Source organism: Drosophila melanogaster, chromosome 3L (assembly GCF_000001215.4).
Source record: "Drosophila melanogaster chromosome 3L".
Taxonomy (NCBI): Eukaryota; Metazoa; Arthropoda; class Insecta; order Diptera; family Drosophilidae; genus Drosophila; species Drosophila melanogaster.
The window spans coordinates 6,955,946-6,980,688 of NT_037436.4; the positions used below are offsets into that span (position 1 = coordinate 6,955,946).

The window sequence follows — 24,743 nt, forward strand, 5'->3', positions numbered from 1 at the left end:
AAATTGGAATATTACAGTGATCGCTCAATGTAGTTAACCTGTAAATTTCTATCTGTAAAGTAATAACTAATAAACAAGGTTCTAATAATGCAGTTAAAATATAATTTATTATTATGTAATTTCCCTTCATTTGTTAAGTATCTTAAGCCCGCAATTATGACATACAATACGTGCCAAATGGTTTTCGCTTAATCGTAGCTCTGCTGTACTTCATAAGGTAAATAAACATGGCTCAAGCAAGGGATTCTTAATTATCAAGTTCAAGCTAGTTTAATTCAATTTGGTAGCCATGCGCACCAGTTACAAGAAAAACAGACCTTTCGACTTCAAGCTAATTGATCTGGTGGAACCCAATCCTGTGCTCTATAAGAGATCTGGACTCTCGAACTACGATGCCATGAAGGCGAAAACCGATATCTGGGCTCGCATAGCCGAGATGATGGGCTGTGATGGTAAGTCAGCTAATAAAAGAATAAGATATATATATTTAAAGTTATAATCCTCTTAGTGGACTTCTGCCTGATGCGCTGGAACAATCTGCACTATCAGTTTCGCAAGGAGTTTCGCCGCGCGGACACCAGTGGATCCACCTGGCCGTACCTGGAACGCCTGCGATTTTTGGCCGAGATCCAGCCGCCCTCCAAAGTGAAAACCAAACCCAAAACAAACAAACAGGAGGCGACCATCCAGACGGAAACTCCTGTGCAATTTTTGTGGGACACTTTTGAGGATGGGGATGTTCCACAGCAGTCGAGTACGTTCATAATCGAGGAGGTCATCGAGGAGCCCAGTGAACAGATCATCCAAGAGGAAATCATCTACGAGGAACAAGAGCCCGCTGAAATAATCTCGCCCAGAAGCAGCTTTCTCCAGATGGACCAAATACTGGCCCAACTAAAGGAACCGCAGCGGAGAAGGGCAGAACGAAGGATTACAGCATTTCTGCTCAAGTGCCAGCTGCGTGCCTTGAGTAATCAGTCCGTGGAGGACCTTAGCATCTAGTTTCCAGTTCACATACTCTCAAACTTTATTTTTAAAAAACAGAATATAACTAAGATTAAACCTTGCACTTGTCCAATTCCAACCATGCCACTTTCGGCTTGACAATGAACTGATCGCGCGGCAAACTGTCCAGCATGCTGGCCTGCTGGCGGACGTACTTCACCAGTCGCTCGATCTGCGCGTAATCATCACAGTTCATCTCGAAGAAGCGGCGCCACAAGGCGCAGGCCAAAACCCGATCGTCGGACATGATGCCCTCGTCGTAGGCGATTAGGGCCGCTTGGAACTGCTCGGATAAGGTCTCGATTTGCTGACGGGTGCGTGAAGGATTGTGAGCCTGTTGGGAAACACATATGAAGAGCATAAAGATTATATATATAAAGGTGAACTAAAGTAAAACCTACTCCCAATTTCTTGGCGCGTGTGTTAACATCTCCCCACATCGCCTCCACAATGCAGTTGCGCAGGAAGCGTCCATCCTCGCCCGTTTCGGAGCCCTCGGCCATGGAGCGCATCAGGAGTAGCCAAACATGCAGTTCGGTGACCAAGAACCAGGAGTTAAAGGTATTGGGCAGATTGAAGTCGCGGAAAAAGGTCACATAGTTGATCTTGTCGGCGACGCTTTCGTACAGCAGATGACTGGTTACCTTGAGGCGCTGAAATGGGATCACTTCGATGAATATTAATCAAATGGGCAAAGTAATCCGAGTCCTACCGCCTTTGTGTTCGGTGTGAAGCCCACTTTGTTGAGCACTCTCTTCAGAATACCGCCTTCTGCGGCTTCCGCTGTGCCGGGTTTCGTTTTATTGGTATTATCCACAACGCCGGTGGATGAACACAAGCGGCATGGCTGCTCCAGCAGTCCCAGTATCGCTGGCCTGTGCTTATACGTATGTTGTGTTGCCTATAATATGTTTAATTTAAAAATTTTATATCCGTTTATATAAGAGTTGATGGCGGTGCATTCGGATGACCGTGTTTTGACTAAATAAAGTACAACCCCTGCTTTAAACATACCCATGCGGTTCTCGCTAGGCCGCCGGCCAGTCTTGCAACTGCACGAGTGCACTGCATTCTTAAATGTATCCTAAATTTACTAAAACAAAATCGTTTAAAAAATCCAATTGCACGCGACAACAGACTAAAACAGCTGATCGTAACGGGGCTGCCAACTTGGGTATAACGACATGTTAACAGTGACTTGCTAACATATGATTAACAGTAACAGATACAAATCTTTGTAAAGAAAGAAAAATGTTTTTTTTTTTGCATGTGAAAAGTAATAACTATTACTTTATTTTTTATATACTTTAAACCTTTGCAGTCTTAATTCATAAAATCAAGAAGAGCTTACATTCGGAAGTGGTGTGACCGCATGAAGTTATTATCCGTTCATAACAGTGCAAAACGGTCTTACTATCAACTTCCAGTTGGAAATGTAAATAAATAAATAAATAGAAAATTTAGAGCAAAATAAAAGAAAGTATGATACGTTTGGGGAACCAAATGTGCCGGCAAGTGGCCTTTAATATACAGACTGTATTCCGAAACCCGGGCACCGCGAACAATCCGAGATTAATCACCAGAAAGATGACACAACAGCGACCGCCGGTGAATTGGACAACCAGTATTCCCAATCAGGCGGCGAAGGACAAGGAGAAGATAGCTCCTTTGGGATGGTTCCTCCTGGTGGGTAGACACCAACTCCTCTACCTATACACACAACTAATCCTTGTTGTCCATTAACCAATCCCCAGCTCATACCGGCCACCACTTTTGGCTTGGGCTGCTGGCAAGTGAAGCGCAAGATTTGGAAGGAGCAGTTGATCAAGGATCTCAACAAGCAGCTGAGCACGGCGCCTGTGGCTCTACCAGACGAGTAGGTTTGCCCACATATTCTCCACTATATACCCACCCACTATAGTGTATTCCCTCCTGTAGTCTCACTGACTTGGCCCAAATGGAGTACCGCCTGGTCAAGATCCGTGGACGTTTCCTTCACGACAAGGAGATGCGCCTGGGTCCGAGATCGCTGATACGGCCCGATGGCGTGGAAACCCAAGGAGGACTCTTCTCGCAGCGCGACTCGGGCAATGGCTATCTAATAGTAACCCCTTTTCAGCTGGCAGATAGAGAGTAAGTTGTGCTCAAGGAAATCCCATAGAATCATCTTAATATCGTTTCGCCCCCAGCGACATAGTGCTCGTCAATCGGGGCTGGGTGTCCCGCAAGCAAGTGGAGCCGGAAACCAGGCCGCTGGGCCAACAACAGGCGGAAGTGGAGCTCACCGCCGTCGTGCGCAAAGGAGAGGCGCGTCCGCAGTTCACACCCGACCACAAGGGCAATGTCTATCTCTATCGCGACTTGGCGCGCATGTGCGCCGCCACAGGAGCAGCTCCTGTGTTCCTGGACGCCGTCTACGATCCGCAAACGGCTGCACATGCTCCAATCGGTGGACAGACACGCGTTACCCTGCGCAACGATCATCTGTCGTACCTGGTGACCTGGTTCAGTCTATCGGCGGCCACCTCCTTTTTGTGGTACCGCCAAATAGTCAAGAGGATACCCTTCTGAAAAAGGGAACCCAAATCAAACGCACTGTTGTTATTTTTATTATAAAAATTTACATGCTCTCGTGTAAATGCTGGTTTTTATTGGCCCGCCGCAGGAGGGGATTATTGTCCTGCTGGGACTTAATATTGCAACTACCGATCCTCGAGTGGCGGATCGACAGGGGAATAGGAATAGGAATATGAATACAAATACGGTTCGAGGGTTTCCCTTGCGGGTGTGCCTAGTTGAATACTTTAACTATTTAGAAACACACTCGTTAGTTTGGGTCGATATGGGGAAAGCTACATAATATTATATTGTCTGATCAAAAATAGTTACTACGTTTTATAACTTTGTGGTTAATCAATCATTGCCTTATGTTGTTCAAATAAGTAATTCGCTTTCTAGTTATATACAGAAATGTTTTAAAAGCTTATATCCTTTAGAAACTAATATACAAAATGCAAGAATTCAACTTTACTTTTCACTTAAAACTGACAGAGTCCTCTGATGATTTGAAACGATTCTATTCTCCTAAACATGATTCAACTTAAGCTTAATCGACCCAATCTAACATACACTCAGCTACAGAAAAGAATACGGATATTTACAGTTTAGTCTCGCAAATACTGGAAATTTCGCCAACTTTAAGTGTAAATGCCACCACCTCCGCCGCCCGACGCGCCTAAAGCTGCGGCACAATGCCCCACGAGCGGAGCAGTCCGGTGCGCTGGTACTTCTTGCCGATGGTCTGGACGTGGAAGCCGATCTGCTGCAGGCGCTCGTGGTCGAGAATCTTGCGGCCGTCGAAGATGTAGGCTGGCTTCATCATCGATTGGTATATGCGCTTAAAGTCCAGATCAACAAACTCATCCCACTCCGTGCAGATGACCAACGCATGTGTGGCACGCACTGCGCTGTACGGATCACTGTGGATCTGCACCGCCTTCTTCACCTTCTCCGGCGATTCCGTGACACTGGGATGCGTGAGGTCATCGATGATCTGCTCGGGTTCCACCTTCGGATCGTAGATATCCAGCGCGGCGCCCTCCTCCAGCAGAGTTTGGCACACGGTAATGGCGGCTGTTTCGCGCGTATCGCCCGTATTCTTCTTGAAGGCAAAGCCCAGGATCGCTATCCGCTTGTCCGACACCGTGTTGAACAGACTCTCGATGATTTTCTGCGAGAATCGACGCTTCTGGTACTCATTCATGTCGATCACCTGCTGCCAGTAGGCGGCCACCTCGGGCAGATTGAGGTTCTCGCAGATGTAAATCAGATTGAGGATGTCCTTCTGAAAGCAACTGCCGCCGAAGCCCACCGACGCCTGCAGGAACTTGGAACCGATGCGAGAGTCTAGACCCACGGCCCTCGCCACCTCGGAAACATCTGCGCCCGTGGCCTCGCACACTGCCGACAGCGAATTGATGCTGGAGATTCGCTGGGCGAGGAATGCGTTGGCCGCCAGCTTAGACAGCTCGCTGCTCCACGTGTTCGTCGTGAGTATGTTCTGCTTGGGTATCCAGTGCTCGTAGATCCACGACAGCTTCTCCACCGCCTGGTGGCCCTCGGGCGTCTCCTCGCCGCCGATCAGCACACGATCCGCATTTAGCAGGTCATTGATGGCGGTGCCCTCGGCGAGGAACTCGGGATTGGACAGTATGTCGTAGTGGATGCCCGGCTTCTGGTTCGCTCGCAGTATGTGCATGATGCTCTCCGCCGCCCGCACGGGCACCGTGCTCTTCTCCACCACAATCTTGTTGGACTGCGCGATCTCGGCGATCATCCGCGCTGCGCTCTCCACGTACTTGAGGTCCGCCGCTCGGCCTGCAGATTGAAAAAGTGGATTACTAAGTGATCTTAAGTATGTCAATGTTTACTTTTGATCTAATTTAAAGTATTTTTCCACCAGCAATGATAAACGTGTGTTTGAAATCATGAAATGTTCAACATTTTGATGACTTTAATTACTTTTTCAATTAATTTGATTTTAGTGGCGTGTGATTATCAAACGATTTCTGATTAAACTCGCACTATGCTCTTTATTTTTAGAATTAATATTTTCAAGTGTTAACTCATGCTGTAATTATTTATGTTAGCTTAGCTTAGCTATTTGTGGTTATTTTATGGCTATTTAACTAACAAATCTATGCTTTAATAGGCAGTTATTTTTAAGCTATGACATGATATTAGCCATAATTCAAGCTTGTGAAGCTTTATGATCAACAGATTGTAGCCTTCAAATTGGAATAATGCTATATTATATGATAATTTCTCTATTTTTTTTATATTTGTTTACTTAGTACTTACCCTTGCCATTGCCGCAGGTTTTTGTGGGCGTGTTCACCGAGATGAAGATGAGGTCCGCCTCCTTGATGGCCGTCTCGATGTCCGTTGAGAAGAAGAGGTTCACATTGCGGCACTTCTTCACCACCTCATCCAAGCCGGGCTGCCACAAAGAAGAACCAAATTGCCTCATTAATATAATTTAGAAGTTATTCCACAAGTTGTTGGCCTAGTTTGCAGTCAGTGCTTTGCAGTGCTTTAAAATGCCAATCACGACAACCCGCGCCCAAAGCTGAGCACTTGGTGACGTTCCCACTTCGTCGTCCGATAAGATTATAACCATTCTGTATGGATATATATATATATATATACTTTGTACGTCGATCTTATCCGATTGGCTTTCCCAAGAAAGCTATCTCACAATTAACTTTGCTCTACTTCTGTTTACGTGCTGCCATCGCACTTGGAGTGGTCCACTTGTTGGCATTTAGTGATTAATTTAGAAGCTATGGAAGACCCTATCCCATGACCAAGCCGCTTATGCAATACGTGTATTCACACGAACCCCTGATTCACCCACCCATTCACCATTCTCATTCAACGCATTCAGTTTCAGCCAGACTTGTTTCCGTTTCAGATACGATTTGAATGTTCATTGAACTCGTTTTGCGTGCCCAGCCAAATTTGCATACGTATTTATACGAATTTCTCCATGGAGGGCAGGTGTTAATAACTGTCTTTCTACATCGCATTTCAATCGAGAGATACGACTAAGCGATAAACAATCTATCAGTCTAAACAATTCTAGCTGAAAACTTAGATAGAAAAGCAAATCAAACAGAAAAATATATCAACTGTTTGCCCGATAAGTTTTTGCGATGTGCGAAAAAGCTAATGGAACATTAATGAGTGCAACGATTAGGAAATGTTGACAATATTTCGGTGTCAATGGAAAGTACGCCAATTGTGCAAATTCCATAAACAAGAGGATGTTGTTGACATGCTCGCCCTGACATCGCCATCGCCAGCAAATTGCATTGAAGTACTCCAAGTGCTGGCCATAATTGTTTGCTTGTGGTGCTGCAATCTTGGTGAGTAGCGATAATGGCAAACTGGCTAGACAGCCTCCTCTAATGGTTACAAGTGCACCCAACAGCATCTTTTTTTTTTTTTGCGTACATAACATTGGTATTGATTACAATCGAACTTCATTAAGTGGAATTTATCTTGAAAAGTATATTTTTGAATTACTCGGTCTAGGTAAGAACATTTACGGTCTAGACTGCAGTCAATAGTGTATTTTCTTAATGGGTTTTTAACTATTTTTAGGGATACAATAGGAGGGCGATAAGAATGAACTAAATATATGCCCTATACCATCTTCCAAAATGTATGGGTTTTTAACTGATAATGGTTACTACTGCTATAGGATACAAATACCAAATTATTGTCTAATTGAAAACAAAACATATATACTGAGTGTTTGGCTGATTGTACATACTTCTATTCGTGCTTTTTTTCACCAGAGATACTGGCTGTTTGTCGGGAACGTGGGTAATTGGACAATTTCCAACTAATGTGCGCTCGCTAGACCAAAAAAAAAAAATATAAGAAAAGAAACGCCATGCCCAGCGAGCTTATCTCGACCCGAGACTTTGTTTTGGCGCAGAGCCGATAAGAAGAGTGGGTAGCTCGACATATGTACAGTGGGAAATGAGGGCGGACGGAAGCCAGGACGGAAATGCGCCAGTGGTGTGGTGGATGGGAGGCAATCCGCTTGCACCTTATGGCTTCGTTTGGCGCATTTTGTAGTATCTGGAATTTTAGGCCTAATGGAGCGACGCCGATGGTCACGCAGTCTGGAAAGTAAAATCGATTCCCACGCTACTTTTCCGTTCCGAATCATATTTCAGCAATCAAACGGCTCTGCGCGCTTTTCATGGTTTATTTTGAGTGACTAATGGACTGACCATTGACCTTGTTGTGGGCCAAGTGCGTTAAGCACCTGAAGTTTAGTAGAATGCCGGACACGCAGCGTTGTTCAAGTGAAGACGGACTACACTGCGCGAAAACTCAATGGAGTTTTGTAGGTCTGGCTAAATATCAAATGATTACTAGTAAAACAAGCAGGATAGCAGCAAACTTATTTATGGCTAAATTACAAATAGTATTTCAATGTGTTACAAAATAAATGCTAAGTATATCTATAAACCATGTAATCCATCTCATAGGATGGAATTATTCAAGAAATCTCCAAATAGATCTGGCATTTTCTGTGTGCAGGGAACTGGTTTACTTAAGGGGAGTGTGGAGGGAGGTGTGGGGTATTCACCGACTTGGATATGAGCGGTCATCGACGTTTTAGTTTGTGCTCGATGGTTCGGATCGGGAATTGATTGAGGGATGATGACTTGTTTGTTTATGATTAGTGGAAGCCCCGAAAAGCAGAAAAAAACACAAATTGCAAGGCTAAGGCGTGAGCACACACACACACACACTACCTATCGTGCCCTCTCGCTCTCTCTCTCTCTCTCTCTAGCACACACACACACAGAACAGTGGCACTTCCTATGTACATACAAACGATGAGAAGGAGGAAAGCGAACGTACCTCGTAAATGGGCAACTTATCCGAATTCCACTGGGCAATCCGCTCGGAGCTCTTGTCCACCAGAGTTATCACGATATCGGGGCATTTGAGCGCCATAACCGCGCAGGTCGGACCGCCGACATAACCAGCGCCAATGCAGCAGACCTTCATTTCGTTGCACACCGCTATTCGTCGCTCGATTTGTTTTGCTTCGCCGTTCGTCCCTTTCGTCTGCTGCTGCTTCTTCTTCCTTCTGTCCCTTGTGCGAATTTCCCACAACTTATGGTTCTCGTTTTTTTTTCCGGCGAATGTCGCGTGCTGTTCGTTTGAGCGCTCGGAGAAATCTGACTTCACGCGGCGGCGGAGCGACAGTAACTACTACCAATGCGGCTAAAAATCCATGCACACGAACTCTTAGTTTACGAACACGAAAAACAACAACAACAAGGCTGGCCAATAGTAATTCAGTGTGACCGCGGGGCGAGCCGCCCGTTACACCACACGCCAGCAGGGTCATACTGTGAATCTAAAATATAAAACTTTCGTTTCTAAACAAATTAATAGTTCATAAACATATGAACTACCATATTCTTTGTTTCATTGAGACTTAATTTTAAGTTTAAAATATTTTGCTTGCTCATTTTCATGTTTGAAAATTGGTTCGACGAACATGTTTGATGCAACACAGTTGTTAAGTGTGACCAAATACTCATTTGATCAAATTAAATTGAATTTGAAATTGGTTTCCTTCAGCAATCAATCAATTTAATCTAATAAGACTATTATTCAAAGCCATATCTCCTTATGACTTACAATACGATTTATAAAAGAGAAGGCCAATCTATCCTAGAAAATCAAGCTCCCATAAATAATCTCAGTTAAATCAAGCTTAGAAAGGACAACTGCCTTTATTTCACGACAAAAAGAAATTGGAAAGGAAAATCTCAGCACTTGCGGACATCGGGAACGATTCCGCACTCGGCATAGGGATCCACGCCCTTGGTATCCTTTTTGGCGCACGGCGGGCACTCCACGCAGCAGAGATCGTCCTTGGGAGTGGCCTTCAGCAGGCCATCGATGTTCTCGCCCTTGGTCGTCTTTAGATTGGTGCCCGAGTTCACCCGCGACGGCACGTCACTCATCCTGGTTTTGGACGATGTCTTTGGTAGCGAATACTTGGTGACATCCGGCGGATTGGGCCTGCCCCAGAAGTCACGCGGCACATCCCATATGATCAGCGATCCGTCCGTGCTGCCGGTGACAAACATGGTCATGCAGGGACTGTACGCACAACTGATCACGGAGGAGGCGTGCTCCGATCCGATGCCCACCACAGCACCACTGTTGTAGTCCCACAGCTTCACCTGCAGATCGCTGCCCACGGTGATGAAGTAGTCACCCGTTTCGTTGATGGCCAAGCAGTTGACCGACGATTTCTTGGACGCAGTTAGTTCCCTGATCAACGCTCCATTGTACACCATCCAGTAGATGATTCTGCCGTCCGAGCCGCAGGTGATCACTTGCACTCCAGTTGGGAAGTAGGATGCGGACATGAACTGCGTATTAGCGGTCACCACTTGTTTGCGGGTCATGCGTCTGGTGGGGATTACTTGGTGAATGAGGAATACATGCTATACTTTGCCACTGAGATTAACTCACTTAATGTCCCAGATTACACAAGAGCCATCGGTGCAGGCGGAGATCACTTCGGTGTCGAGATAGTTGATATCCAGCGAGGTTATGGGCCCCGAGTGATCCTTCAGCACGCCGACGAGATCCTGGCGATACGGATCGATCTTCCACACCCTCACCTGTCCCTCGATGCCGCCAGTGACGATCAAGCGACCCGACGAGGCCACGGCCAATGCACTGCAACCTGTGTTGAACGAGAGGATTTCAGTAAGAAGGCTTAGAAGGATTGGTATTCCCAAAGTTCACCTTTGTTGTGCGCGTTGGGTATGGCGTAGATGAGTCTACCGGTGATGGGAGTGAAGGCGCGAATGATGCCATCGTTCCAAACGGAGACTATGCTAGTGCCATCGTGGGTAAAGCGCACGCAGGCGCAGTTGAAGTTGTAAACCATGATGCGGAGCAGCTCCTGCTTGCGACCAGACGACCAGATGCGGATGCACTCCTTGCCCGACGTGGCAAAGACACCAGAGTAGTTCCTTAAATACATATATATGATCAATTGTAGCAAATAGATTGCAAGTAGAAGGGTTAGTTCCATCCAAACTCACTTGGGAAACGTGATGCAGTAGACCGATTTGGTGTGGCACGTTCGCAGCAGCTTGAGCACCCAAGTCTTGATATTCAGCCCATAGATCTCGTTGGTGTCCGTGCAGATGTAAAACATGTCCGTTTTCGAGCGCACAAAGGACGAGATTCTGCCCGAAACGTGCGTCTTTTTCAGGGTGCGCAAATATGGCCATGTGGGTCCGGGATAATCGCGAAAGTTAATGAGCGGCACATCGGTACGCTCCTCCACCAGCTCTATATCACCATTTCCCGCTCCAATCAGCAGACGTCCGCCTTCCAGGACATACAGTGCACGCACACCATTCACATAACGATTGCAGTCCCTGCCCGTTGGCTTCCTGGGATTGTGGGTGCCGAAGGCTCCGAGGATGCAGCTGGTTGAGCCTTGTTTGCTCACATGATCACGATCGCAGCAGTTGAGCACGATCTTTACAATGTCCCCAGTTCCGGTGCCCAGATAGGCAAACTCATCCGTCTTATTGATGCGCGCACAGTAGAAAACCCGTGTCTTGCTGGCCATTAGGACATCCTGTACGTACAGCTTCTTCTCCTCACGCAGGATGCTCCACAGACGCAGATGGCGATCGCCGGCGGTCACAAAGAAGTAGGGATTGTTGTGCAACGGCCGGACAGTCAAGGCATTTCCAGAGATGGCCCTCGATGCGGGTGTTTGGCAAATGGGAGAGCTGTAATGGCAAACGAAGTCATTGAAGGAGTTCAAGCATGAGCTCTGATATGAACAACTTACAATGCCTCCATGTCGAAGACAATTACGGAACCATCATCCACGCCACCGATGGACACAACGCATCTATCCTGGGCAGTAAAGCAGATGGCCTGCACAGATACCTTGTGCAGATCGTGGCGAGCGATCTCCTTGCGCTGATCGTAATTCCAGATGATCACATAGCCGCGGAAGCCCATGTGATTGATCTGACCGGAGGCCATGTATTTGCCACTCTTGCTGAGATCCAGGCACGATATGGTGTTCGTGTGTCCGGCCACAAACTCCTGCGTATTCTTCTTGTAGTCGGCGATGCCGATTTTGTTGCCCAGCGCAAAGATGATGGATCCCGTGACCGGATGCTGGCGCACTCCATTCTCCACCTTGCCATTGATGCCGAAGATTGCGCGCGGCAGCAGCTGCCTGCAGACATCGTGCGAGTCTCCCATTTTTCCAGGCTTATAGCAAAATATACGATTCGAAATGTAACATATAAGGGGGTTTTTGTGTCTGTTCTGTGCTTGAAACTTTTTAACCGGCTTGTTTTCTGTTTGAAAACAAGGCAGTTGGAAAATTTAAACAGCGACCGTTGCTTGGTTGCCGCTGTTGTCAAAGGAACTAATATAATGCTAAGGTAAATTGGTTTAAAACTAGTAAGTAATCATCTAGGTGTTTCGGATTCATAATAATTTTAATTTAATTTAATTTTAAGTTTAAAACTAAGTTAACGACATAATAATAGGTAAAGTGGAATATAGAAGAGTCTTAGTGATTATAAATGACTCCAGGGTTAAAACTAGTTTCGAAAGAAGATATTGGAAATGTAGATTAAAAAACTTGATCCAGTTAGTTTATTTAATCAGTCTCCTTCTTTATCTGCAGGGGCACTTGATTCCAGAATTGCTTCAGCTTGGTGATGTTGAGGGAGGAGCAGCTTCGCTGCACGCGATCCTGCATTTCGATCTCCTTCTGGATGAGATCCTCCATGGCGGCGTACTTCTCCTCCTCGATCTTCAAATGCGCCAGCATGGCCATGTTCTGAAATTGATGTGATTTAGCATTATTAAAACATAAAATAAAGCATCCTTTTCCCCATTATAATGATTAAAATGAGGCATACAAGATAGTTTCCATTGGTTCTACAAGTTACCTCTCTGTATTTGGCCTTCAGCTCCTCCAACCTGGCTGTCTTCTGCTCCTCCTCTTCGCTGGTATACTGATTCTCGACGAACATGTGCTCCGGATGCAGCACATGCGGTGGAACGTGGAACACTTTGCTGTCCAGTTCCCTGAGGGCTTTTAGGCCCTTGGAGGCGGATGCCTGGAAACGACGCTCAACGGTCTCCTTCTCGGCTTCCAGCAATTCCGCTGTGGCGGGTGTCTTGATCTTGTCGATGATCTGACCAATACCCTTCTTAATTATGTCCTGCACAATATGTTCGCCTATTTAAAAGGAATTAATGGATAAAGGACGCTGATCCAGAGATATAAGGATGTAGCACTCACGCTCTGCAGACAACTGTGCCGCTGTGAAATTGAAGAACTTCTGATCGTAGGCTAGGCTATTGAAGTCCATTATGACAGTTAACAACAATATTTTTTTTAAATTATATTACAATTAAACTGGATAAAAACGTAAACAATCCAAATTGTCGCGCAATTAGTGTTACCGTTTTCAGAATACAAAGAGATGCTACCACAGCAACAGTGCTGCCATACTTAGCTACAAAATCTAGTTACTAAATTTGGCTACTTATAACTGACTATACAGATGAAAAATATAAAAACAACGCATACACATGCACAATTTCCTAAAATTTTTGACAAATACATTTATTAAGCTTTCGCATTAACGGCACAGTGAAACTCCACAATAATATTTACCTAATATATGGAATAATTCAAATAAACTATATGTTGTTTATTAAAGCTACCTAAAGCATTTGAAATTCAGGAAACTTCCATTAAATTAGTTCAGTGAGAATTTAAAATTACACGCAGATGGAAATTATCAAAGCATGCAAGAATGTATACTTTTCTTAATTACTTGACAAAAATTTTGCAAAACACGTTCACATTTACGGTGCTATTAAGCTCATCGATAATATCTAGCTAGGAAATAATATAAATAAATAAAAAGCTAAATTAAGTTTTGTAAAGTTACCAGAACACTTACAGCATACAGAAATCTTTCTCTGCTTAAAATTAAATTAATTCAATTAATGATTGAAATCAATAACTATGAATGCCCCTACTGTTTTAGTTTTGCTTTGCCGGCTTTGCGAATATAGATAATACAGCGAGAACTGAATAATCAGGAGAGTGCGACACACATAACGGTGCCTATATAAATAGAACACACCACTCTCCTTCAGTCGCTATTTACAGTTAGGCACTGTGCGAGGTTCCAACTAATTAAATACTTCAATTACTGGCAAATTCTACTTGACCCGAACAAACAAAGGAAGCAAATATGCTTTTCATTGGGGGCGTTTTGAGGCCCTTGGGAGTGGGTCTTCTGCTCCTGGGACTGCTTGCGCCCATTTCCGGAATGGGATTTCGACGCGGAAGGCTGACCAAGGGATTCCTCGGGGAGCCCAGCAAGATTCCAACCCTGCAAAGGAGCCTGCACTCGGAGGATCTGTGGTTCGAGCAGCGATTGGATCACTTCAAGTCGAGCGATAAGCGCACCTGGCAGCAGCGATACTTTGTGAATGCCGACTTCTATCGGAATGACAGCTCCGCACCCGTATTCCTGATGATCGGTGGCGAGGGCGAGGCGTCGGCCAAGTGGATGCGCGAAGGAGCCTGGGTGCACTATGCCGAGCACTTTGGAGCGCTGTGTCTGCAGTTGGAGCATCGTTTCTATGGCAAGAGCCATCCCACCGCTGATCTGTCCACCGAAAATCTGCACTATCTCAGCTCGGAGCAGGCTCTGGAGGACTTGGCCAGCTTTGTAACCGCCATGAAGGTTAAGTTCAATCTGGGCGATGGCCAGAAATGGATCGCTTTCGGTGGCTCCTATCCGGGATCGCTGGCCGCCTGGGCACGCGAGAAGTATCCCGAGCTCATCTACGGTTCAATTAGCTCCAGTGGTCCTCTGCTGGCTGAGGTTGACTTCAAGGAGTATTTCGAGGTGGTCAAAGCCTCTCTAGCTGCCTACAAGCCCGAATGCGTGGACGCCGTGACCCGCAGCTTTGCGCAAGTGGAGATTCTACTCAAGCACATGATTGGACAACGCAGCCTGGACGAGAAGTTCAAGTGAGTGGATTAGGCTATCGTCCTGCACAAATTTTAATTTTGTAAACCATTTTATACTCAGAACATGCACTCCCATCAAGGACTCCATTGAAAACGACCTGGACATGGCCAATTTCTTTGAGAATCTGGCTGGCAACTTTGCTGGAGTGGTGCAATACAACAAGGACAACAGTCCCCATGCCACCATCACCATTGACGACGTGTGTTTCATCCTCACTTTGATCCCTATCAAGTCCATACTAAGAATGTTTGAACTCCATAGATCTGCGATGTCATGCTAAACACCACGGCTGGTCCACCTGTGACCCGTTTGGGCCTGGTCAACGATATGCTATTGAAGGAATCGAACACCACCTGCCTGGACTACAAGTACGACAAGATGGTGGCGGACATGAAGAACGTTTCCTGGGACTCGGAGACGGCCAAGGGAATGCGCCAGTGGACATATCAGACCTGCCACGAATTCGGCTTCTATCAGACCTCGGATAACCCGGCTGACACATTTGGTGATCGCTTCGGTGTCGACTTCTTTATACGCCAGTGCATGGATGTGTTCTCCAAGAATATGAACGCCAAGTTCCTCAAACTGGTGGTGTCCGCCACAAATGATAACTATGGCGCCCTAAAGCCAAAGACCACAAATGTGTTGTACGTGCACGGTTCCATTGATCCCTGGCATGCTTTGGGCTTGGTCAAGTCCACGAACGCAGCACTTCCTACCATTTACATAGAAGGTATGTGCTTACCAACACATTTTTCACATATAACTTGGGTAATGTAAGCATTTATTGTGTTTTTTTTTTTAGGAACCGCTCACTGCGCCAATATGTATGAGCCGGTGAAAACCGATCCGCCACAACTGGTGGCCGCTCGCAACAAGATACTCAAATTCTTGGCCAAACTACTGGATGGCTACACCTCGGCGTTAATCTGATGGAAAAGTGGCCAAGTCAAGTGTAATTTTGTACTCGTCAGCGAGTTGTTTTATTTTTTGCTTTCGCATGAGTTTTATAATATATTTTTCGGCTCCGCTGGGAGTTAATCCTTCTTGGCCTGCTCCATTTTTTCGTGGAATCGCTTCCAGTAGTGCTGCACCTTGGCATTTTGAACGATATTGTGCTCGACAAAGTTGAGCAACCAGGTGGCGGTTAGGTAGGTCAAGTCATAGAAGAAGGCAACCACGCGAAAGAAATACTTTTCGGTCTGCTCCTTGCTAGGCAAGTTGGCCATGACATCCTGCAACTGCTTGGCGGCCGCCTCCTTGGCCTCCGATGCCTTCTTCTGCGCCTCGGTCATCTTGTCCTCGTTCGAAGTGCCCTTGCTGCGCACGATGGTGCTGGCCTCCAGTGGCTCAGCTCTGCCCAGTTTACCGCCTGCGTTCACTACGGAAATAGTTGGCGCCTGCACCTCGCCAATGGGCACATCCTTACGCGTGGTGTTCTCTGGGTTATTGCCCAAGGTGGATGGAAACCCTGGAGCCGCAAATCCAGGCGGCACGTTCTTGGGCTTCTCATCGCCGCCACCTTCGGCGGAGAACTTGCGGTCGAGATTCAGGAACAGAGCACGCGGGCGCACAGTATTGCCATTGAGGCGATTCAATGTGGAGTAGTCTTTATGGTGGGAAAAGGCGTTAAAGTTTGCTAAGAAAAAAACACGTGCCTGCTTCACTTACTCCACGCTGTGACCAGTGGTCCCGCCACCGACTTACTCCATTTGGTCATTACCATGGCGCGAATCATTTTCCAAGTTTAAGCAGATTAAAAATTCTTCACTGAAGCAATTGACAATTTCAACAAACGAATTAATCCAAAATGCCTGACAAAAAGCAGAATGCGGCAAGGCCAACTTGACAATCATCAGCCAGAGTTGCAACTCTTTCCGAAGAAAATCCCATTTTTTTTGGGAAAGAACGCTAAGTTCAAAAAAGCTAAACCTAAAACAAAATTACTGTTTCTAATATATTTATGAAAATAGGCACAAGCTATAGCTCTAAATTGGAATATACACTAAACTAACTGAGCAATGATCAACATAATTTAAGGATCCTAATATTTATTTTACTAAGTTGTCAGCTCTGTAAGCGCACATGAAATAATAAGCAGCATTGGCAGCATTCAAGTACGAATGGTTATTTTGTATAAATTGTCTTTTATTTAGGCTATTACTAAACATATTAGTAAGTTTACTAGTTACATTTTAGGGCTTACAACTCCAGGCCTTAGGTTCACCTTAAATAACGCTGTCAAGCTCTTGGCAAAGAATAAACGTCCGGAAAATGGCTTGCGCCCAAGGAGACACCTCTGGGGATTTCTGGATGTGGTGCTCCCCTTGGTCACCGCCATTAGCCCGCGAAACTTAACTAAATTCCAAAGGGAGCCGATCGGGTTGAGGTTTTAGGATGTACAAAACCCACCGGCTGTCCTTTGTCGAACTTTACATTTGTGTGGTTAGGCTAATGTTTAAATTAGTTAGCTTATGGGTGCAATTTAATGGACACGGTTAACTAAATTGCAGCTGGTTAGGTTATTTGTTCCGCGACTACTGGCAACCAAATCGGTTATTAAAATTACGTGTGTCAAGCATGTAACGCATTTAAAACATATATGGATCGTACGAGCGTAAATGTATCGAGTTCTTAGCGTTTAATGGAAATGTTTATGCGCGTTTTCCTTTAATACTACGACGCCAGCTAAATAATGATGATCTTGTGCTCCGCCGCCCTCTCAGAATAAGCCAATTTGTTTCAGATTGTTCTTGATGATCACATCGGTGACGGCATCGAAGACGAACTTCACGTTGTTCGTATCCGTGGCGCAGGTGAGATGCGTGTATATCTCCTTTTGGTCTTTTCGCTTGTTCAGGTTTTCGAACTTCATGCGAATGTAGTTGGCCGCCTCCTCGAAGGTGTTGGTTCCTAAAAGTATATCAAGTTAAACAAAAATGTAATCGTTTTCTACACTCTTATCTTACCTGTGTACTCTGGGAAGCATATCGTCAGCGGAGATCTCTTGATCTTCTCCTCAAACAGATCCTTCTTGTTGAGGAACAGTATTATGGATGTTTCCACAAACCACTTGGAGTTGCAGATGGAATCGAACAGCTTCAGGGACTCAATCATACGATTCATCTCTTCGTCCTCGGCCAATACTAGATCGTAACCTAGCGAAATATATAACAATTGCATTAGATTCCTAAGATTCGTAGAATATTTGACTTACCTGATAGCGCGACGCAGAAGATTATGGCCGTAACGCCCTCGAAGCAATGAATCCACTTTTTGCGCTCCGATCGCTGGCCACCCACATCGAAAAGTCTGTGGCGAAAAAAAAACATAACCATTAGAATCGAATCAACCGGAAGTGGGCAATTAATGACAACTCACTTGAAGTGCAGCTGCTTGCAGGAGAAGTGTGTCTCGATGATGCCAGTGGTCTTCACCCGCGTGCGTAGCACATCCTGCTGCGTGGGTATGTAGTTCGGTTGCGCGATCCTATCCAGCGAATTTAGATAGTATCCCGCCGAGTCATTCAACTGATATTCGCGCGATCGGGCGAAGCTCTGCTGTACGCCACCGTCTGCCCAGAGTTTCTTCATCAGGAGCACGATCTCGGGCAGCAGGATGCCCTCGTCGGCGGCAGAGGCGTGTGTGAAGAACTGGCGGGCAATGTCCGTTCGGCTCGGATCGGCAAACTCGATCTTCAGGCGTCCCATTGCGCGGATGATCACCATTAGACTCTGCACCGTGTTGCTGAAGACGACGCGACGATACTCCTCGCATTCCTCCTGCGAGTAGCCCGTGTCATGGATGATCTTCATCTGTTTCACAATCGTTGACTTGCCCGACTCTCCGGCTCCTACAAAAGAAATTCAACAGAGTTTATTAGTTAAGGTGTACTATCAAAGTTTATAAAGAATCATTCCAAGGAAGTGTGAGCTCAATATTTGTATGCACCAAGTTCAGGGCGTAAAACTGAATGAATGAATCGATGAGTTCGGTTTCGGGAAGGGGCTTTTAAGTTTGCCAAGGGGAACGGAAGTGGAATTTATGAATGAGACGATCGAGAAAAGTTGCTCAATTGCGCGACTCAAGAGGTCACGCTTAATTGCGCTGGTCTAGTTGAGAAATGAATGAACATCGTGTATATGGTCATTTAATATAGCATGTCGGATTTCAATACGAATCAAATGAACACCAAATAAGGGTCAATAATATTGTGATAACAGATCAAGTTATATGCACATCATCATGCTAAAGATAATCCAAATAGATATATGCATTTTCTAAGCGTACTACTCTGTAATTTATTATAATTTATTAACTTGCATGGCCGAGCCCTGGAGTTCGTTGAACCACCCACCCATTAGTTATCAAAGGCGTTGGAAATTGCGGAGAAAATTAACTGGGCATAATTTTATTCGCCGAGTGCCTTCAATTGTTAAATGAGACCTGACCCGTCAGCGTTGATAAACAACAAACACACGGGCTCGTCTGGGCAGTTTATTATATATGTAGTACTATGTATATTATCTGCTGCGTCGAATGATAAAAAAAAAAATATGAAACATAATCGCATTACGTGCTCGCCAGTTTCCCTTTTCGCTGAAAACTAAAGAAGTTGAAATCGCAGAGCAAATGGGCAAATACAAAAATTGGCAAATCTGCCGGTCCAAGTAATTTCGAATATCTATAGCTATATATAAACATATATACACGATGTTGGGGCATTGCAACAATGGCGCATTAAGCCGACTTTTTGCTGCAGTTGGTAGTTGGGTCCATTCCCAGCCACCGGATGATTAGGTAATTGCCAAAGCCAAAACTGCGACTTTACTTTCACTTTTCTCAACTTTCAGGGCTTCGATACTTGCACTGAAACTTTAATTGTTTTTACTATTCGTACGTATATCAATCAGCCATGGTTGAAGTTCCCTTGGGGCGGATGGTGCTCATTCAATGAAGATTGGTAAGTTTAATACATATGTTACGTACATTTATGAAGATTAAGAAATTCAGCCTATAGTTTTAGGTACCATAATGTGTTAGAATAGGGTCCACTCTAATTGTAATGTGCTGGCCACTGTTACACCTACTGTTAATATATATTACACTAAATGGCCACTGTTACATTCACTGTCAATATATATTACATTAAATTTGTTTTATAAATTTTTTTGAGTTATTGTTAAGACTTCAATTTTAACCAATTCCGAACAATGCTAACTAATTTTGCCACCAAAAAGTGTTGGAGCGAAAGAGACGCCTGCTGAATGCTGATAATGGGCAAACAACGGTCGCCGCATAATGATGAAATTGACAGATTTGAATACGAATATGGACATAAGGCGATGTTCAAACTTGCCACCGTGTGGAAAAAAGTAGCGAACAAAGCAATCCACAAATGAGCGGCTGGAAAAAGGTCAATTTAATAATAACACTACTAACAAAATGCGAAAGAGTGTGTGCGTGTGTGTTGGTGTGGCTGGGCCTTCATTTATCAATGCACCGTTAGCTGTGCCATAACACGCGCCCGGCCGACTGCGGGTGCGAGCGAGAGGCCAACAATAGGGCTGGAGCGAGACGGGCTCAGAACAACGGCGATACGCACAAAGCCGCGTTTACAAGCTCATTATCATCGCGATGGCCACAACCAAACGGTATTATAATTAACATCATTAAACAGTGAATATCGGCGAAAAAAGAATCGGCGGGGAATGCAGGAATTCTAGCTTCTATTGATATATTTTATAGTTGTTAGAAGTTGCTAAAAAAACTTTTTATTATATTTATTAGAATTTGAAATTGTAAACAACATTCAAATATTTGTTCAATTTGTCATAAATGATTAAAAAATCACTATTTAGCTAGATAGGAAATTTAAGGAAGACATGCAGTTTTTACTGCACCAACCAATTCGTTAGATAATTACTTATCGAAATTAGAATATTCATTGGAAACAGGGTGACTAAGGCTACGCCATGCGATGATTTAAAAAAGAGGGGAGAAGAAAGAACAATAGCTGTAGACAGCAAGAGGAGGAGAATCGTAAGAAAGTGTTTGCGCCATGAGTAATCAAGTTAAATGGCGCCTGGCCTCAGTTATCGAAGTGGGAAATGTGTTAATCAGCGGGGAGTGTGAAATTGAGCGGACCCACCGAAAAAGTAAACAATTAAATCAGATGAAATGCGGCCCCAAAACGGAAGCCCCCCACCTAGTAGTGACTTTCACGCAGATCTCTCGATTATCATGAAATTTCCTATATGTGATGTACATACATATGTACATCAATTATTTAACCACATATAGTATATTGACGTACATATGTATAAGGTCGCTCGCTTGGCGATAATTTTGATAAGCCCAATGATACTTTCAGTTTAAATGTGTTGGTAAGCGAGTTCTTAAATAATTGTAGATTATTAAGTTGCTGTGTGTTGACAGTCTGAGTGCCGATTTTGATATTGGTGCGCCAGCAGCATGACACTATTTTGTTTATATATTATTTTCTTCCCATTTTTTTCATATTTTTTTTTTTTTTTTTTTTTTTACAGATATCCGAGTTCTTACTCATGCCCCCCCCATTGGAATTCGTTTTCTCTCTTCGGTTTGCTGCTCTTTCCTTGCAAATATCATCAAAATAATGCAGTAATTCACTATCTTTGCCCTTAAGCACAATATGTTTGGTTGAAAAACGGTTGAAAAAGTTGTGCTTTTCAATTGAAAGGCTTGCGGAAAGGGGGGGGGGTAAGGAAAAGGGGAGAGGCAGCAGAGTGTAATATAAATTGAGTGTCAGCTGAGCAGCTTTATTAAATCTACTCAATAAGCGCAGCGTTGGGGGCTGCCAATTCCGATTCCAATTCAAGTAAGTAGTCGCTGTACACTGGTAGAAATTACCAATAAATTCAATGAATAATATATATATTTATACTAAATTATAAGCAATGTCTTTACTGCATAATTTGAAAACTATATTTTTTAAAGATATTTTTTTTAGCAAACTAGTACATTCTTCTTTTTCTTTCCGTGTAGCCGCGACAGTTGCATTTGATGGCGGGCCCATTTATTTGCGCTAATATCGTTCACCCCACTTGAAATGTCAGCGAACAAACAACGAAGCAGCAACAAAAACAGCCAATTACTCAGCTGGAAGTCGGAGGAAAGCTGCAGCAGCTCGGAGATCGGAGATCAGAGATCGGTTTTCATCATGATCCAGAAATTACAGAACACACGCCCCACAAGGTGCAAACAATTGAATCAAGTGTAAAATGTTGGGCTAAATTTCAAAATGCAACTGGTGCAAGCTGTTTTCTTGGCTATGTAAACCAGAAGCATTTACACTGGTCAACCGGGGGTTTGGACGAAAACAGCTGGGATACTGAATGATAATAGGGGATATCTTTTAATGGGGATGAAAATGGTAGAATTTTCCTGCACCTTTTAGCGGGCATTTTCCAAACCGGTTTACGAGGTTTTTCATTGAGGCAAACAGTTTTCCTTATTATCTTTAAGCCTGCAAATACAGTGGTTACTCACAAACAAATATAGTGCAAGGTGCGGTGGCTGCTGATAAGCTCGATAAATGTTTTACAGTGTAAATGAAAACTACACTATGTTCTAGGTTCCAAAAAAATCATTTACTAATGTGCATCATTTTTTTTTTTAGAAAAATCCTTTTGAAATGATAACATTTGACATTATGAATTAATTTAGTACAGTAAACCCTATATATCAGTTCACTTAATAAAGGTGTAGGTTGCATAGCCAGTCTTTGCTGTACTTTCCAGCCTACCACTCGTTGCCTTAGTCATCTTGGCCCGATTCATTGGCCAATCAGCCGCGCTGGAGGAAAACTTCCACGGCATTGTTTTTCGCAAATGAATGGCAATGAAATGAAAAGTACACACGCAGACGGTGAAATATATCATCGTTCCCATATGCCGTGCATATAAATCGGCGAGTGGAAATTTAATTGCAGAAGGTTGCAACGCAGCGAGGCATTCAGTTTCACTGCATTTGCCGCAGAGGTCGGGTCACCAAAAACCATACATACATCATATATGTATGTATGTATGTATGCATGTATGTTTGTATATGCGATACGATGGCGCCTCGTCGCTTGAATGGTTTTTCCTGCAAAGTGGAAACCGCTGCGCTATCAACAAACATGTTTCCATTGCGGCAATGGGATCCGATTCGATCCACTTGTTGCATCGATCCAAAAGATCTGAAAAGTGCGTGCCAGCAGATGAGAAACGAGCACTGAGTACCGAGAATCTAGAATCGAGTGTATCCGCACAGTCAAACCGACATTTGGTTTCAATTTACGTTCAATTCCCTTATCGCCAACGAATTATTGGACACAGACATTGCATAATGCACGATCTACGAACAGACGGATTTGTTTAGCCCCAAGCAGCCACATAAACATTGGTTTTCCCAGATAAACAGAGCTGCATGGAGTCTACTTACTCCATTCCATGCATATTTATAGTCGAAATATGGGATAGTTGGGGACTTTAGACTTTTATGTTAAACTGTTAGCTAGAATAACATGGTCTTATAATAACGAGTGATCTTAAAAACAAATAAATTACATTTTTCTAATTTTAGTCTTACTAATTCGTTATACTGTAACTCTACTGTATTGTTTCATCCCATGCCTTCCAGCCTTTTCCAGACCCTTTCGCACTGGAAAAGCCGGCAAAAATCCTTGCCCCAACTCACCACAGCCGAAAGCGCAAAGCAACGGCACCCAGCGGATACCCACCCCGCCCAAGCAAAGCGAGCGAATGGAAAAAAAAATGAGGTCACAACGCGAATTTCAGCAAAGAATTCGCAAAGGGGGGAAATACCGGAATAATGCTAGAGAGGTGAAAAGGTGAAATGGAAGGCGAACGCACCCAGCAGCAGCAGTTTCACCTCCGAGGCGGCCCGCTCGCCCTCCGCCCGCAGGGCGCGATCGATGTTCTTCGACCGCTCGATGGCCTCCTTATCGCGTGCTGTACTCACGGCACAACCCATCTTCGAAATATGTCTTTAGCGATTTGTTGCTCCTTTCTCACTTCGCGCACTCTTCTCACACGCGATTTTTCCAACAATTTCGAGATGCGTCTGCGCGTCGTCGGCTGTACACTTTTTTTCTTTTCGTTTTTTGTGTGCGTTTCCACCTCTCTTCCTTTTCACACAAACACACCACACATGCGCAGCGCACGCAAGCACACACACACAAACACACGCACACACACTGGCTTGAAACGTTTTTGGGTTTTTTTTGGAGATTAGCCCGATTGCATTGCTGTTTTCACGCTTCTTGCTGCAGCGGCAGAGCCGATTTAATATTCTTTTGTCGCTTTAATTTGCTTATCCGCTGATTTTGCTGTGCGCAATATGATTCACTTCGCGTCGGATTGGTGTGACTGTTTGCCGAAGTTCACAGATCGCTTGCTCACTGGCGTTAGTGCATTGCACACGATCGTTTGTGTGGCAACGCTGCCGGGTGTGGTACTCTGCTAGCTGCAGTCTGGCAGTACTCGCGGGGTGTGTGACTTGGCTAGCATCTTCTTGTAGGCAACTGTGACGTCACTTTTGGGCGGTAAATTTCAAATTAATTTAATTGATATACACGCATTTTAATTATCGCAACTTTGTAAACTTTATGCTTGAATGCCACTCATATGATCCTGTTTCCGCTGTTCAGTCGTGAGCCATACATGCATTATGCCCAACTTGCCCTTTGCATTTCAGTTTGTTGTTATAGCGCTTTAAGTGTAAATAAACATAGCCGAAAATATGATGTTGTTCTGAAATGCATGCCCCGCCACTCCCCCCTCATCAACACCAATGCAATGTGCACGCAGGCCGTTGGAGAAAAAGTTCTCAGGGCCCTGGCATAAATAATATTTGCCTTTATTTTGGGACAATTCCATTCCATTCTCGATTTGAATCCCAAATGTCTGCAGTTGCATGCGACGCAGGTACAGTGGAGCTCCTTTCTAACAAACTGACAATATTTAGAATCATTTAAAGTCAATTCGAAGAACAGAACTTTTTAAAAAATAACATAAATACGTC

At 44.5% G+C, this 24,743-nt stretch overlaps 9 protein-coding genes and 1 long non-coding RNA gene across 12 annotated transcripts; 4 read left to right on the forward strand and 6 right to left on the reverse strand.

Moving 5' to 3' along the window:
• Window positions 1-45: 45 nt before the first annotated feature.
• On the forward strand, window positions 46-1,495 carry CG9948 (uncharacterized protein). 3 transcript variants are annotated; one of them, NM_001274564.1, is made up of 3 exons: window positions 149-217; window positions 288-452; window positions 509-1,053. In NM_001274564.1, exons 2-3 carry the CDS (start codon window positions 290-292, stop codon window positions 1,000-1,002), a joined length of 657 nt encoding a protein of 218 aa, NP_001261493.1. In that variant the 5' UTR covers window positions 149-217; window positions 288-289; the 3' UTR covers window positions 1,003-1,053. The 3 variants fall into 3 exon arrangements, with proteins under 3 accessions (NP_001261492.1, NP_001261493.1, NP_648063.1); NM_001274563.1 differs by having other exon boundaries at window positions 46-452; window positions 509-1,495; NM_139806.3 differs by having other exon boundaries at window positions 206-452.
• On the reverse strand, window positions 1,001-2,163 carry Uqcc1 (Ubiquinol-cytochrome c reductase complex assembly factor 1). The gene is made up of 4 exons (NM_139807.4): window positions 2,020-2,163; window positions 1,718-1,906; window positions 1,407-1,658; window positions 1,001-1,339 (listed from the first exon to the last, which is right to left on the reverse strand). Exons 1-4 carry the CDS (start codon window positions 2,074-2,076, stop codon window positions 1,058-1,060), a joined length of 780 nt encoding a protein of 259 aa, NP_648064.1. The 5' UTR covers window positions 2,077-2,163; the 3' UTR covers window positions 1,001-1,057.
• Window positions 2,164-2,400: 237 nt separating this feature from the next.
• On the forward strand, window positions 2,401-3,641 carry Surf1 (Surfeit 1). Its single transcript, NM_080019.3, has 4 exons — window positions 2,401-2,691; window positions 2,760-2,881; window positions 2,944-3,138; window positions 3,195-3,641. Exons 1-4 carry the CDS (start codon window positions 2,488-2,490, stop codon window positions 3,574-3,576), a joined length of 903 nt encoding a protein of 300 aa, NP_524758.1. The 5' UTR covers window positions 2,401-2,487; the 3' UTR covers window positions 3,577-3,641.
• On the reverse strand, window positions 3,609-8,813 carry sgl (sugarless). The gene is made up of 3 exons (NM_057632.4): window positions 8,452-8,813; window positions 5,866-6,004; window positions 3,609-5,382 (listed from the first exon to the last, which is right to left on the reverse strand). Exons 1-3 carry the CDS (start codon window positions 8,599-8,601, stop codon window positions 4,241-4,243), a joined length of 1,431 nt encoding a protein of 476 aa, NP_476980.1. The 5' UTR covers window positions 8,602-8,813; the 3' UTR covers window positions 3,609-4,240.
• A 501-nt stretch (window positions 8,814-9,314) lies between these two features.
• CG10064 (uncharacterized protein) lies at window positions 9,315-11,952 on the reverse strand. The gene is made up of 5 exons (NM_139808.2): window positions 11,438-11,952; window positions 10,671-11,375; window positions 10,369-10,598; window positions 10,090-10,306; window positions 9,315-10,026 (listed from the first exon to the last, which is right to left on the reverse strand). Exons 1-5 carry the CDS (start codon window positions 11,860-11,862, stop codon window positions 9,375-9,377), a joined length of 2,229 nt encoding a protein of 742 aa, NP_648065.1. The 5' UTR covers window positions 11,863-11,952; the 3' UTR covers window positions 9,315-9,374.
• Window positions 11,953-12,089: 137 nt separating this feature from the next.
• On the reverse strand, window positions 12,090-13,103 carry Mis12. The gene is made up of 3 exons (NM_139809.3): window positions 12,920-13,103; window positions 12,564-12,856; window positions 12,090-12,451 (listed from the first exon to the last, which is right to left on the reverse strand). The coding sequence occupies exons 1-3, from the start codon at window positions 12,987-12,989 to the stop codon at window positions 12,269-12,271; spliced, it is 546 nt and encodes a 181-aa protein (NP_648066.1). The 5' UTR covers window positions 12,990-13,103; the 3' UTR covers window positions 12,090-12,268.
• A 609-nt stretch (window positions 13,104-13,712) lies between these two features.
• CG9953 (uncharacterized protein) lies at window positions 13,713-15,721 on the forward strand. The gene is made up of 4 exons (NM_139810.3): window positions 13,713-14,674; window positions 14,736-14,874; window positions 14,937-15,408; window positions 15,481-15,721. The coding sequence occupies exons 1-4, from the start codon at window positions 13,887-13,889 to the stop codon at window positions 15,606-15,608; spliced, it is 1,527 nt and encodes a 508-aa protein (NP_648067.2). The 5' UTR covers window positions 13,713-13,886; the 3' UTR covers window positions 15,609-15,721.
• On the reverse strand, window positions 15,634-16,522 carry CG10063 (uncharacterized protein). The gene is made up of 2 exons (NM_139811.2): window positions 16,347-16,522; window positions 15,634-16,284 (listed from the first exon to the last, which is right to left on the reverse strand). Exons 1-2 carry the CDS (start codon window positions 16,411-16,413, stop codon window positions 15,713-15,715), a joined length of 639 nt encoding a protein of 212 aa, NP_648068.1. The 5' UTR covers window positions 16,414-16,522; the 3' UTR covers window positions 15,634-15,712.
• Window positions 16,523-16,804: 282 nt separating this feature from the next.
• On the reverse strand, window positions 16,805-24,099 carry Galphai (G protein alpha subunit i). The gene is made up of 5 exons (NM_058154.5): window positions 23,573-24,099; window positions 18,057-18,528; window positions 17,893-17,987; window positions 17,645-17,833; window positions 16,805-17,588 (listed from the first exon to the last, which is right to left on the reverse strand). Exons 1-5 carry the CDS (start codon window positions 23,691-23,693, stop codon window positions 17,398-17,400), a joined length of 1,068 nt encoding a protein of 355 aa, NP_477502.1. The 5' UTR covers window positions 23,694-24,099; the 3' UTR covers window positions 16,805-17,397.
• On the forward strand, window positions 20,377-23,277 carry lncRNA:CR32385 (long non-coding RNA:CR32385). Its single transcript, NR_001944.2, has 3 exons — window positions 20,377-21,061; window positions 21,224-21,534; window positions 21,702-23,277. It is a non-coding gene; the product is annotated as a long non-coding RNA:CR32385 (long non-coding RNA).
• Window positions 24,100-24,743: the final 644 nt, after the last annotated feature.